Source organism: Alosa alosa, chromosome 13 (genome assembly GCF_017589495.1).
Source record: "Alosa alosa isolate M-15738 ecotype Scorff River chromosome 13, AALO_Geno_1.1, whole genome shotgun sequence".
Lineage (NCBI taxonomy): Eukaryota > Metazoa > Chordata > Actinopteri > Clupeiformes > Clupeidae > Alosa > Alosa alosa.
The window spans coordinates 6,951,862-6,967,449 of record NC_063201.1 but is presented as its reverse complement, the minus strand read 5'-3'; the positions used below and the strand labels follow the sequence as shown (position 1 = coordinate 6,967,449).

Sequence of the window (15,588 nt, the reverse complement as noted above, 5' to 3'; positions counted from 1 at the left end):
AACTGTTGTGCTGTTACTTTTGTTTCTTCATTTCAACTTTCTAACTTTCATTCCATCTACAGGAAATGCAGGAGCTAGATACACAATCAAACACACACACACACACACACACATACACACACACACACACACACACACACACACACACACACACACATGCACATGCAGTTTCTCTTCTCCTTTCCCCTTGCTGAATGTCAATATCAACATCTACATAATGATATTAAATGTATGATGACAATCAACAGTCATGAATTCTCGTCAAACAGAACCTTAAAGTAAATGTTTCACTAGATATTTTCTCTTCCACATTTTGCTTTATGATGAAGACACTTTTCTATGAGAGGCCCGGCTACCAACATGACACCAATACATTTTGTTTTGTGTTACCATAAATGTCAAGGTGACATTATTTATGAGTAATTACAAAAACTGGTTCATCGCATTTCTCTTATGTCTTGTGGAAAGAGGACATTGGGAGCGACATATTCATTCTGCCATGAAGCCTCAAAGCAAAGACCGGGCCTTGACCTCATCCAATAATCCTGAAATAGATCAAATCAGTTTCATTTATATTCGCTCATAATTCATTCATTAACCAGGATGATGAGGTTTGAGACAGTGCTACTTGTTATATACCTGTTGGTAATTGATCGCCCCCTACTGGCGAATGGAATATACATGAAAAAGTAGGGTACTGTGTGTAGTTCTGCAAGCGGTTTGATGCAGTAAACAACCTAACCTGCATACGGCCTCCGTTTCTTCATTATTATATATCACGGATATAACACTACTGTTATGGGTCACTATGGGCGGGACGGCAATGAGATGGGATGTGATCCATATGGTACTGTTGTTTTGGACCAATGAGATGGGATGGGATCCATATGGTACTGTTGTTTTGTACCAATGAGATGGGACGTGATCCATATGGTACTGTTGTTTTGTACCAATGAGATGGGACGTGATCCATATGGTACTGTTGTTTTGTACCAATGAGATGGGACGTGATCCATATGGTACTGTTGTTTTGTACCAATGAGATGGGATGTAATCCATATGGTACTGTTGTTTTGTACCAATGAGATGGGATCCATATGGTACTGTTGTTTTTTACCATTGTGTGTTGTACCACTTACCAGTATTACTTTGCCAATACAGCTAAAGTTCCTGTCTTTGAGGCTTTGACTTGCTGCTGTTTTCTGTCTATTGTCCTAATAGGGAAATAGACATCAATCACATAATTCCCCATCATATACACTTTATACATCATCATGCAACAGTAGCCTTAGCCCATATGTCACACAGTAGAGACTTGAACATAAAAAGACTTCAACATGTACCACAGACTTAAACAAACAAAAATACCTACACGCACTACCTTCATTTCTTCATATGCCATGCACTAGACCCGTTACAGTTTGCTTACCAGGAGAAAGTGGGCGTGGACGATGCCATCACTTATCTTCTACACAGGACACATTCCCACCTGGACAAGGGGAAAAGTGCTGTGAGAATCATGTTCTTTGATTTCTCAAGTACTTTTAACACCATCCAGCCCCTCAGATTGGGAGACAAGCTCTTGCAGATGGGTGTGGACGCTCACCTGGTAACCTGGATTACAGATTACCTGACCGAGCGCCCACAGTTCGTCAGACTGAAGAACTGTCTCTCTGACACTATGATCTGCAGCACCGGAGCGCCACAGGGAACTGTGCTCTCTCCAGTCCTGTTCACCCTGTACACATCTGACTTCTGCTACAACACTGAGTCATGCCACATGCAGAAGTTTTCTGATGATACTGCAATTGTGGGGTGTATCAGGAACGGGCAGGAGGAGGAGTACAGGAGCCTGGTGGAGGACTTTGTGCAATGGTGCAAACTCAATCATCGTCAACTTAACACTTCAAAGACCAAGGAGATGGTGGTGGATTTCCGCAGGTCTAAGCCCACTCTGCTACCAGTCCACATTGATGGGGTCAATGTGGAGGTGGTTAGCACCTACAAGTATCTGGGTCTCCACCTGGACAATAAACTGGACTGGTCAGCCAACACTGACGCACTCTACAAGAAAGGGCAGAGCAGGCTGTACTTCCTGAGGAGGCTGCGGTCCTTCATTGTGTGCAGTAAGCTCCTCAGGATGTTCTACCAGTCTGTTGTTGCCAGCGTCCTCTTCTATGCAGTAGTATGCTGGGGAGGAAGCACAAGGAAGAAGGATGTGGGGCGAATTGACAGGCTGGTAAGGAAAGCTGGCTCTGTAGTTGGAGCTGAACTGGAGTGCATCACTTCACTATCTGACAAAAGGACCCTGAACAAACTGATCAAGTTTGTCAAATGTCACCCACTCCACAGCACTGTTGTTAAGCAGAAGAGCCTGATCAGCTGGAGACTTCGCTCACTGCCTTGCACAACTGACAGACTGAGAAAGTCATTTGTCCCCAGGGCCATTGAACTATTCAATGCCTCACTTAAGGGAAGAGGAGAGATAGACTTCTCTGCATAGAGCACCTATATATAGAGCACCTCCTATATTAGCACATCAGCACATATGCATAACCCCCATGCCACAGCCGAACTGTGGCCACACTTATACATTTTCTTAAATAGTTAAATATATAGACTTTACTTTACTTTATTTCTGCATTGTTGCACTGTTGACTTACTCATTTGCACTATCACCATGACCACCATCACCATTGCATTACCACCATGACACTCATTCACACAGAGCACCTTAGAGCACCTTACCATACCTGACTATGCACAGAGAATCACAGGCTCAGTCCCTGCCTCAGTCATTGCAAGCGCCTCTGATTTATTAATCACCACTATGTGGATACTGTTTTTAGAATTGATTTAGATTAAGTGTTAGTATAATTTGTATTTTTGTCATTTGTATTTTAGTATATTTTTATATATTGTACGTATTGTATATAATACGGCGCGCCTGGTCTACAACCAACCCAAAAGGGCACATGTTACCCCGCTGCTCATCCAGCTACACTGGCTACCTATGGCGGCCCGCATCAAATTCAAGTCTCTAACGCTTGCCTACAAAGTACTCTCCGGTTCTGCTCCCACCTACTTGAATGCCCTCATACAGACTTACACTACCTCCAGACCGCTGCGGCTCCTCTGACGAGCGACGTCTAGCTCTACCACCCGATGCACGCTCAAGCCAATCCAAACTTTTCTCTTCTGTTGTTCCTCGTTGGTGGAACACACTGCCAGTTCCTACAAGGGCAGGGACATCCTTTTCCACTTTCAAAAAACTCCTGAAGACCCAGCTCTTTAGAGAACATCTACTCTCATAGCAACACTTACAACAAGTCTTATTGATCCTAGCACTCACCAGCCGTTTTAAACTGACAAGTAACTGTTAAAAACAGCACTCACCGACGCACTTATTCTTACTGTACTCTAATGTTTTTTAAACTGTCCTAAAATTGTGAGAATTGTTCTAAAACTTACTGTTTACCATGTTGTTAGTTGCTTTGGTTTAAAAAGCGTCAGCCAAATGTAATGTAATGTAATGTAATGTAAGTGTTAGTATAATTTGTATTTTAGTATATTTAGCATATTCTTTATCTTCTACTGTCCTTACTGCTTAGTTGTGTTTTTATATTATTTACTTTAATTACTCTTTCTGCTGTTAAATAATGTGTTTGTGTTGTATGTATGCTGCTGCTGAGACCTTGAATTTCCCCTGGGGATCAATAAAGTATCTATCTATCTATCTATCTATCTATCTATCTATATGCTAATTTCTTTGTATAAGCAATATCTCGTAGACTCATATCTCAAAGTCTCGTCACCATCCCCACCACCGTCATTGGTTTGATTCAGGATGGTGATGAGTCTGCATACAGGTGGAACAGCTGGTCCAGTGGTGCAGTCAGAACCACCTGGAGCTTAACCCCAAGAAGACTGTGGAGATGACAGTGGACTTTAGGAGAAGCCCCCCACACTCCCCTCCCCCCGCCATTCTGAATGACACAGTGTCCAATGTGGATTCCTTTAGGTCCATGGGATCAACCATTTCACAGGACCTAAAATGGTCTCTCCACATCGACACTACCCAGAAAAAGGCCCAGCAGAGGTTATACTGTACTTCCTGAGACAACTAAAGAAGTTTAATATGTAAGCGAGGAGCTTACGTATTAAGGAGCTGCTGATCACTTTCTACTCAGCCATCATTCAGTCTGTCATCTGCAACTCCATCACTTTCTGTTTTGGGTCTGCCACCAAACGGGACAGGGCCAGACTGCAACGGAAAATTAGGGCTGCAGAGAGGATCATTGGAGCTGACCTTCTCTCCCTCCAGGACCTGTACCTGTCCAGGATCAGGAAAAGGGCAGCTAAAATATCTACAGACCCCTCACATCCTGGTCACAAACTGTTCAACCTCCTTCCCTCTGGCGGACAATACAGGGCACTGTTTGACAAAACCAGCCGACACAAAGACAGCTTCTTCCCCCAAGCAGTCACTCTGTTGAACACTCAGTAACAGCCCTCATCCTCATACTGAACAAGTCAATCAACACTGTTCTGCTCATCTACCTCAGTTACAACAGTATTATTATTAATACATGGTCATTGCACTGAACTGCCTTGCACTATATTTATTTTTAATCTTAAACCTCAGTCTATACTGATATTGGACTATCCCCACCCTTTCAACTGTATATTGCATCTTGCTTGTGTCTGTTGAGGGGTCCACGACCATGGCACAATTGACAGCACCCCGGCAACTGCACTACCATATCCCACCCATAGTGTCTATCTATCTATTAATTTGCAAATGTACATACTGTATTTATTCTCATACATAGACATGTTCTACTGCCTTCATTCTACTCTTACTGTTCTGTTCTGGGTGCAGGTTTGGGACCCTAACATGGGGCCAAAGCTGGGTGTAGTCACTGCACTCTCCCTTCGTATTGTGTCCGAGGTAAGGTGGCTTGCATGAGGCCATCGAAGGAGTGCACAGCGGGTGAAGTGTTTGAGGGGCCCCTAGGTTGGGTTGACATCTATGTGAGGGAGCACTGAAATGGCTGAGAACTGTTTCTCATTTTGCATTTGTGTAGGACTTTGTTGCAAGGTTTGGTCTCAGCTTTGGTGGGGACACATCCACAACTCCTGTTGTCACGATACCAACATTATTGTTTCAATACCAATAGTAAGTGAAGAATCTCGATTTCGATACTATTGCGATTTTTTTAAATTTGATTTGGTTTGTGTGATTTGTGAGATCATTGAAAAATAAAAAGATACCCGCTGTGTTGCCCCCTGCAGGTAACCCCCAGAACCTAGTCAACGTCAGCCGTTTCTCGTAACCCCAGGCCTAGGCAGTTAAGACCCACGATACCCCCTATAGGTTATTGTAGGTAGCAGAAACCTACTGTCGAGCGAATTTGCACGTCTTCCCTCTGTGGCGCAGATAACCTATTACTCCTATTTTTAAATATCCCCCTTGGAAGTTGATCGGGCTTCCGTAGTGGATTTATTGAGATGTTTATGAAATAAGGAGCGACTACGCCTAGGTCTCGAACAGTTGGCTAACGTGCAAAGATGTTTGACCCTAGAGTTTATCTAGAGACACAGGTTATAGGCTACTTCTTGCTCAGGTTTTATAAGGATGGAGATTTTGTTACCGTCCAGCAGTACTAAAGTCCAACTAACCCAAGTCTTAGACAGAGCAGATGAATAACCAGATGAATATCTTACCCTCCTGCTGGAATTCTTAGAAAAACCAAGAAAAGACACAAATACTGCTTGAAGAATTGGATGCCAAGTTTAAATGAGTTCTTTACTTTTCAGCACTTTGGTGATGTTACAAAATGCGGCGTAATATCCACTTGCAGGTTACAATGTTGTAGAAAATATAAAAAGAGTAAATCCACAAAATAGGAAAATAGTAAATCCACAAATGGAGAAGAGATTACAATAAAAATCGTAAATCCACAAATGGAGAAAAAGAGAATATAAGGAAAAAAGTAAGTCCTCAAAAGGGGAAAAAGTCAGCTGATTGTTTTCTGCAATCACTCTCTGTCGGAGTAGCAGGTCTGATATCTGCAACAGGTTCCACGGAGTTTCGGTCCGCGACTCAGCCTGGCACGACGTCCAACACTTTGCTTCTCAACGCGAAGACATAGAAATTGATGGTTGTCATAGGTTTCTTTTTCATATTTTTTAATTCATATAAACTATAAATGTATATTGAAAATTATTTATAGTATTTTATGATCTGCATGATTACTAATAGCTAAACATATTTAGTAATTTGATTACATCATATTGATATTTAAATTATTAGGCTACACTTGTCTATATCATCACATTTGGTGTGTAAATCTAATTGAGTGCCTGTCACTTTAAGAGGAACGTGAATGCTGAAAAATAGTTTCGTAAATGCAAGAATATGTGGATTAAATTCTTCATGTTTGCTATGTCCTTAGATAAAATAAATGTTAAAAAAACTAACAAGTCAAAGACAATCTTTCTGGGATGAGATCATAGAAGAGATAAGTGTCTCGCAATGTTAATTTCTATGAGTATGGAAATGCACCAGTTTATCTTTTATTTCTTTGCATTGCTATTGGTATTGAAACAATAATGTTGGTATCGTGACAACAGGAGTGGATGTGACCAAAGCTGAGACCAAACGGCCTTGAGCTGCGCCCTGCCCAACCCACACCCACTCACCATTTACCAGAAATGTAGAAGTTAGTTCAGTTTCCGCATAAACGCACAGTAAGTTTCTGTTACCCAGAGCACAATCTTTACACGCCCCGCTCCATCATGAATCATGATATAAAGAGGTTCTGCACAGTGCATCGCCATACATCACCCTCTGCATCACTGCAATCAACATGAAACCATGCATCACCCTTGGTGTTTTGTGCGCGCTCTTCTCTGAAGGTAATTATCTCATTAAAGACTGAATTTGCCTTTTATTTTATGCAGACTGTTTCTGTAGCTTGTAGTTCTCTAGCACGAGGGTTCTCAAACTTCTTGGTTCCAATGAACCCCTTTATAATCCTAAAACCTAAAACCTTTTCATTGGCGGAGCGAGGGGTTGGCTTCGGGGGCTCAATCTTTTTTCAAAAGCCCCGAATCTTTTTTTTGTATGTGTTTTCAATTTCCAACGATTCTAATTTCTAATTTAACTTCCCCTCGGTTTCTCTATAAATGTTACAAAATGTAGGCTACAAATATCCCTTATTTTCAAAGCCCAATACTAGATAATCTGATTTCCCACACGACGAGTTTAGGCAATGCCAGAGCCGAGATGTAGCGGTTTACGTCATAAACCTTGCAGGAAAGTTCAGAGCGGCGCAGTCAGCAAGCCGATAAGAAAAACTATTGTCAAGACATTAGGCAATTAGGCTACTGCCCAGATAGCAATTACTCATTGAATCTATGTTAAATCAACATTATTTTGTCAATGTTAAAATCATTGAGTCAACGTCGCACTTCAACATTGATCCTATAACATTTTGCACCCTCTATTAATATTGAAGCAATGTTGAAATTCCAACTACAGATCAACGGAATTTCAATGGTATTTCAATTAAAATGAATATTGAAACAACGTTGAAATTACAACCAAACTAAAGATCAATGCGATTTCAATGGTATTTCAATTGATATTAAACCTCAGTAAACCACTTTTAATCTGGAAATATATTGGGAAATTCACATCCTGCTTTATATACAGCCGGGATAAATTTGACTAGGCCTAGTATGGCTGGTTTAGGCTACACAATCGTGCATAAATAACCAGACAACTTATCAGTTTGAAAATCAAGTGCATTTATTAACTCTTCTTAATTTAGAAATTCACGTGTGTTCCCTGCCATCCATTCAGTATAGCATTCATAGACCACCCGTTCGCAGTTAGCCCTCCACCATCCAGTAGCAGAGTGAAGTGGCACCTAACAGAAACAGAAGAAAAAGAGATACAGTGTTAGATAAATATGTTCAACTGAAGGCTACTTATAATTGAAACTTAGAATAATCATAGAATATATATTCTATATGTTTGTTGAGTTTGCTGTCAAAATGCCAGGCTGAAGATAGTGTTAGAGTAATTCAGTTTTGCAAGCTGGGTGAGCTCATTGAACATGCCGTGTTTGCTAGCAGCACCAGCCATTCGGGCAGCTCTGTTCGTCCGAACACTTTTGCTGCCCAATGAATGGTTAATGATAGCAGTCTAGTCAGATATGACTTAAAGTTGACTTATATCAGTATTGCTAAAGTTAGCCTATTAAACTCACAAAAATATGATCACCAGGAGTTACATAAATGTTAGCCAAATCTCCACGTAAACCAGCAGCACATCTTCAGCCTATAATTTTGACAGCCTAGAAGCTAACGTTACCGGTAGGCCTAGCACTACTTCATAAGTACCTAATTATAAATCAGACTGCCGAGTAACGTTAACCTAACATTATGATGAACTGCCATAACGTAAGTTAGCCTAAACATTAATTTGACAACAGCAAGTAAATTTAGCTAGCCTAGCATTTGAATCAGTTTGTAAATCTGACAGTACGATGTACATAGACTGTAAACATGACCGAATTTAATGTAGTACACTTTTACAATAAAACATTATCGTTTGATAAATAAATGCTTGCTTACCATTAGGGAGGAGGAACTTGACAGAGAGCTGAACACCCCCGTTGGTCTGACTGAACTGTTGCTGAAAATGAACTGGACAGTTCAAACGTCGTCGCGCGGTCAACTATAAATCCACTACTTTTCAATCACCACGTTAAGATTTCCCAGTCAACCACAAATCCATGACTTTTCAGTATCTTTTAGTGAACCATGTATCGATGCTCTATCGAATATGGCAACATAAACTATAAACCAATGTTGTTTCGATATCTCTCTTATCGATATTCATGCACTGTCGGGTTTTTGTCAGGATTGTAATGCTGATTCAATGTCTATTTACCATTGAGATTTCAATCTCAACCAAAATGATGATTTGGATGGAAAATCAACATCATATCAATGTCACCTTGCTATCTGGGTGTAGCCTACCCCGGAATACAAAAATAAACTTCAGAAAGACAGAAAGTTTGTTGTACTGTATTCATAGTCTATGACCGAATCAGTAGATTTACCTGTTGTCAGTTGAGTTCGTTCAATTAATTTATTGTAGGCTAGTAGGCCAATATGAAACGGAGATGTAACGTGGCTATGGCGGGATTTTGAACTTGCATGTTTCATGCATTTTAGGGCAAAAAATACCATGGGATTGATGTGTTCTCCATTTGAGGAACGTAATCAATTGCGGACGTGCACAGACAGCTCAGACACAGAGCGCATGTAGGCCTATAGGCTACTTTCCCTTTCTAGAGTGCGCATTCATTACGTAGGCTAAAACAGTGTTTTTCAACCTTTTTTGTGCCACGGCACACTTTTGACACTTAAAATGTCCCACGGCACACTAACATCCTGTGTGAAGAAAAAATAAACATACCATAGCCTAAAATTTCAAATAATACACAGATATGGCTTATTATGGCTTCTATGCAAGACCTGCTCAATAAAACATAGTGTCCTCTGTTTAATTTGTAGGTGACATCTAATTTAATTGTTGTTATGAACTGGATATGTGATGATTCTGTGAATACTGGATATGGGGCCCCCGTTGTACAATGCCTGCATACCAGTGGCGGAACAAGTCAGAGCCGGGCCAGGGGCGGGGCACATGACCGGGCCCTTTATTAAACTCATCATAACATAATTTTACAACATACACATGGCCGCAACAGCGGGTCTTACAAGCGTCAGCGCCACGGAGAGCAACTATGTAATTTTGAAGTCCATCGAACGTACATGAAGTTTAACCAAGAGAACAACAACAAAAACATTAGGCTACATGACCCCTAATAATAAAACAACAATAATACGCAGCACTATTTGAAGGGCATACGACGAGCCTTGCGCTCCGCGAACTCGTCCACGATGCTCTGTGTATGCCCATTTTCTTTGCTCTCTCATTCTCTATGGACAACATGGCAAATCCACTCAGTCTCTCCTGTCCCACTGTGCTCCTCAAGTGGTTTTTAATGATCTTTAACTTGGAGAATGAGCGCTCAGAGGTTGCAACGGTGACGGGAAGAGTAAAAAATAAAATTAGGGCGGTGCAAATCTCACTGAATGCAGAAGTTACTGCTGGGTGGTTGCCTTGGCGGAGCGAGGGGGTGGCTTCGGGGGCTCAAGCCCCGAATCTTTTTTTGTATGTGTTTTCAATTTCCAACGATTCTCATTTCTAATTTAACTTCCCCTCGGTTTCTCTATAAATGTTACAAAATGTAACCTACTATTACTGAGCAAATATCCCTTACTTTCAAAGCCCAATATTGACAGATAATTTGATTTCCCACACGATGAGTTTAGGCAATGCCAGAGCCGAGATGGAGCGGTTTACGTCATAAACCTGGCAGGAAAGTTCAGAGCGGCGCAGTCAGTTTAAACAGCAAGCCGGTAAGAAAAACTATTGTCAAGACATTAGGCAATTAGGCTACTGTACCCCGATATACACAAATAAACTTCAGAAAGACAGAAAGTTTGTTGTAGGCCTACTGTATTCTGTAGTCTGTATTCTGTAGTCTCAATGACCGAATCAGTAGATATACCTGTTGTCAGTTGAGTTCGTTCAATTAATTTATTGTAGGCTATAGCCAGGCAAATATGAAACGGAGATGTAACGTGGCTACCGGCGGGATTTTGAACTTGCATGTTTCATGCATTTTAGGGCAAAAAATACCATGGGATTGATGTGTTCTCCATTTGAGGAACGTAATCAATTGCGGACGTGCACAGACAGCTCAGACACAGAGCGCATATAGGCCTAGGTTATACTTTCACTGTCTAGAGCGCATTCATTAGGCTACGTAAAACATGCTTCATACCAAAACAACGATCAAACATTGTCAAATGTATCATGACGTGTTGTCACAAGGACTTACTCCAATTAGAAAATCGAAACCAAAATCATGTAAGTGTAGCCTAAGTGTTCCCTCATTGACGCCTGTAGGAGACAATATCGTTGATCCAATTTTGTAAATTTGCACGTCGTAAAGTTCAATATGAGAGTTAAAATAAAGCCAGTCATACAGCAGAACATTTTATTCAATATTTTACACCTACTAAATCATCAAAGTAAATTTCAAAACTTTTCAGCTACCGTGAGTCATAACTCGTCTTGACTGGGGCAACCTATAAGCCTAATACGTCCCACTCTGATGAAAATGATTGAAAAGAAACCGTTTGCATGATCTTAGCTCCTCCGGCCTTGTGCCGTGGGAGAGGCCCGTCCCACCTTGCCCGGAGGTGGGGGAGGGTCGCCCTCGCACCGGGCCCCTGCGGGTCCCGGGCCGGGGGCGTGCCGCACCCCCGCACCCCCTCTCCGCCCCTGCTGCATACCACAAATAGTGCAATCATACAATCAATGAGAGCATGTGGTTATACATTCTTTGATGCAACAGTTGGTTTTCTGGACCAGTGAGTGACATTTGGGTAATTTTCTGCGGCACACCTGATGATCTCTCACGGCACACTAGTGTGCCCCGGCACAGTGGTTGAAAAAATAGATGTTTCATACCAAAACAACGATATAGTAGGCCGACATAGACCTAGGTTAGGCTACTTTCACTTTCTGTGCGCTTTTATTACGTAAAAGATGCTTCATACCAAAACAACGATCAAACATTATCAAATGTATCATGACGTGTTGTCACAAAGACTTACTCCAATTAGAAAATCGAAACCAAAATCATGTAAGTGTAAGTGTTCTCTCATTGACGCCTGTAGGCCTATAAGGAAAATGCGATTTCAGTTTGTAAAATGTATCCCCCCCCAACTGAATTAGTCCCCCTATGTGAAGCACTGAAGGGGGGAATTCCCCCCAATTTTGAAAAATGAATTTTAAGCCCTGGATTAAATTTAGCTTCATGTGTTCCACTGAACATTATAATAAGTGGGTTCACAATGTGTGGGGCTGTGCTAAACCTGACCATAAGGCTACTTTGGCCAGAGTTCAAAGTAAAAATGTATTGAGACAAGGTAGCATCCCATCAGGGTTATCTCAGCATAGTATACTAGCCTATAATATACAAACCATAACTCATAAAAAAAAACGCTTAATTAACTAAGTGCATGCTGATCAGATAGTCTATGCCTATAGACCCCTCTTGAAAGACCCAAAGTGCCAGTCAGATATACCTTGAGTCTCACATTTTTAAAGTCTTAATGTGTCCATTAGTTTACGCAGAATTCACTAGAATTCAGAATTCATTAATTATTTAAGGGGTTATTTTTCACAATTTTCTGCGGCACTCCCTTCCTGTGTGTGACACTGGGCTAAGCCCCCAATGTTTCAAATGTCTGGCTCTGCCCCTGCCCTTTATAATCGTAAAATTTAGCATATGCCATTTGTATTCTCTGACCAGTATCCCGTGCTTTTTGGCAGGTGTGTAACTTTGTCTTTGGTCAACTTTGGACTTTGCCCAAGGCTGCTAAAAGAACAAATAAGTCAAGATTAAACAATAGATTTGATTATTTGTGCCCTGAGTGAAGTGATTCAAGTTAAATGTTATTGTGGGTTGGAGCAAAAAGACACGATAAATCACAACTTTATTTAAACTTCATATCATTTATAGCAAATTATTTTGCGGACCCCCTGGATATGTGTCGCAGAGGGGGGTCCCCAGATCCCACTTTGAGAACCCCTGCTCTAGCATCATCACCTAAAGTGTTACAGTTTTACATCTCGAGGACAGAATTTGAATTCTCTTTTGCTCTGTACGTCTCCAGTGGCTGCACTCACTTGTTACCAGTGTGTTCCTGATACCTCCCAGACCTGCACAAATACTCAAACCTGTAGTGCAGGATCATGTGCCAGCACGACTGTGAATGCATATGCAGGTAAGACAAAGCCGTTTAATGTCGTTTTTATGTCGTGAATTGGGTTGTCTGATGCAATGTCGTGAATTGGGTTGTCTGATGCACTAGCACTATGGTCACAGTATTCCATTTCCACCTCAGTGTTCCTTTTTTGTGACAGGTGGTACAAGACAAGAAATCAATTTGTGGAGCTGTGCATCTCTGGTTCAGTGCATCTCTGGGTCAGTTAACTTCGGAATTGCAAGGTCAACAATAAGCACTAAATGCTGTAAAACAGACCTCTGCAACTCTCAGAAGACTCCAGGTACATTCAGTACAATATTAAATATCTCTTGGAATATCACCAGTAGCCTCTTTTGTTCACAAGGGCTACCAGTATATATATATATATATGTCAATAATCATCGAGCTTAAAACAAAAAAAGGCTTGAAATATTTTCCTTTATACATAATGAATCTAGAATATATAAAAGATTCACCTGCATACATACAGTACATACATATACACACACACACTGTATTTGATGATATAATTAACTGAATTGTATATTTTAATGAATGAATGAATGAATGAATGAATGAATGAAAATGAACTACATATACAATATATCTAAATAATGTGTTATTGTGTTATGTTAGAGGTAAATACAAATACTCCCAACGGGAAGCAGTGTTTCACCTGTGAAGGAGATGACTGCACAAAACAGCTGTCCTGTGTTGGAAATGAGGACCGTTGTATTAAAACAACAAGTGAGTTTTTTTCTTCTTCCATCTCAGTTTTATTTCTGTCCTTTTTTTTACCATTTTAACATGTACCAATCATACGTTGCAGCTACAATGAGCGGGCAGACAGTCACTATGAAAGGATGTGCCTCCAGCAGTATCTGTGCAGGAGACCTGTCAGCTGATCTAGGATCTGTGGCTGTTGGGCTGAACTGCTGTGAGGGGAACCTGTGCAACAGCGCCAAGAGTGTGGGGCAGAGTGTCCTGCTGCTGCTGGGGTCTCTCGTCTCTGTGCTGCTCTTCCACTGAATGGTGCGCTACTCGGATCACAGCTCACAGGCCCTTTGTGAATGTGTGCTCATTGCACGCAGGCTTGGATGATTGGTTGAAATGTTTCAAAATAAACTTTTTTTTTCCATTACATTACAAAACTTTTTTTTCACATTACATACCTTGTTAAATTTTAAAATGATTATAATGTGGAAAGTGTTTGAGATTGTGATGGAAAAATAAATGGCCAACATTTCAATTGTATGTTTCGTTTATGTAGGCCTAAGGCACAAAAAAATGAACTTTATAAACAACATTCAAATATGAGATTGTGAACTGAACAATGGAACACTTTAGTCTTTACATCTAACATGTCACAAAAGAACAAAATAGCATTGAATGAATATATATATATACACAGTTGAAACCTTGTTCCAGTTGGAGCTGATGTTATAAGAAAATATACTTTTATTAACAGATAACAGACAGACACACATTAAACAAATAACACATTTTGCCACCAGGGCAAGAAACAATGTTCCGCATAAATTGCAGCACTTGCAGGCTGAGAATCTCCGCTATGCACCACCGACACACCAACTTCCTGATTCACCGTTTCAAACAGACCGCTCTCACAAAGATGGTTGATTACAAAGATACTTCATGAGAATGGCCATTTCCTGTCCCTGGAAATTTATGCAAATAGGGTAGCAGTACACGCCCCCGCACATTTATGCAGTGATCTGGCTCTCTTTTTAACATTGAGGTCTATGGCAGAATCTAAGAATTTCCCAGAATTTGTCAAAGCCTTATTTTTCTGAGCAATGGATGCACATTTCGGACATGGTATCATGATCTCCAAACCCTCCTCCCTATTTCAGTAGAATGTCGTGATAGTATGACCCTCCAGTCGGGAGAAAATCAACATTAATGAAGGTGTACACCAAGTTTATTTTGTACTCCGGCTTGTCTGGCGTGGAACCGAGGCGTTCAAACGTAAGTCATACGTTAGTGACACGCAGTGTTGCTAACTATTTCAAATGGAAAGTAGCTAAAGCCAGCTCCAAAAGTCGCTAAATGTCGCTAGATGACGTCACGCACTAATTTGCATATCAATTACGTCACCAGGTCATGACACCACAGCACTATTTGAAGGGCATCCGACGAGCCTTGCGCTCCGCGAACTCATCCCCGATGCTCTGTGTATGTCCATTTTCTTTGCTCTCTCATTCTCTATGGTGGTTTTTAATGATCTTTAACTTGGAGAATGAGCTCAGAGGTTGCAACGGTGACGGAAGAGTCAAAATAAAATTAGGCGGTGCAAATCTCACTGAATGCAGAAGTTACTGCTGGGTGGTTGCATTGGCGGAGCGAGGGGGTGGTTTCGGGGGCTCAAGCCCCGAATCTCTTTTCAAAAGCCCCGAATATTTTTTTGTATGTGTTTTCAATTTCCAACGATTCTCATTTCTAATTTAACTTCCCCTCGGTTTCTCTATACATGTTACAAAATAAAGCCTACTATTACTGAGCAAATATCACTTACTTTCAACGCCCAATATTGACAGATAATCTGATTTCCCACACGATGAGTTTAGGCAATGCCAGAGCCGAGATGCGGTTTACGTCATAAACCTGGCAGGAAAGTTCAAAGCGGCGCAGTCAGTTTAA

At 41.1% G+C, this 15,588-nt stretch overlaps 1 protein-coding gene across 1 annotated transcript; it reads left to right on the top strand.

The window, feature by feature from the left end:
- The first annotated feature begins 6,800 nt into the window (after positions 1-6,800).
- On the top strand, positions 6,801-14,179 carry LOC125306306 (urokinase plasminogen activator surface receptor-like). The gene is made up of 5 exons (XM_048261600.1): positions 6,801-6,921; positions 12,838-12,948; positions 13,088-13,231; positions 13,567-13,677; positions 13,760-14,179. Exons 1-5 carry the CDS (start codon positions 6,873-6,875, stop codon positions 13,957-13,959), a joined length of 615 nt encoding a protein of 204 aa, XP_048117557.1. The 5' UTR covers positions 6,801-6,872; the 3' UTR covers positions 13,960-14,179.
- The last annotated feature ends 1,409 nt before the right edge of the window (positions 14,180-15,588 follow it).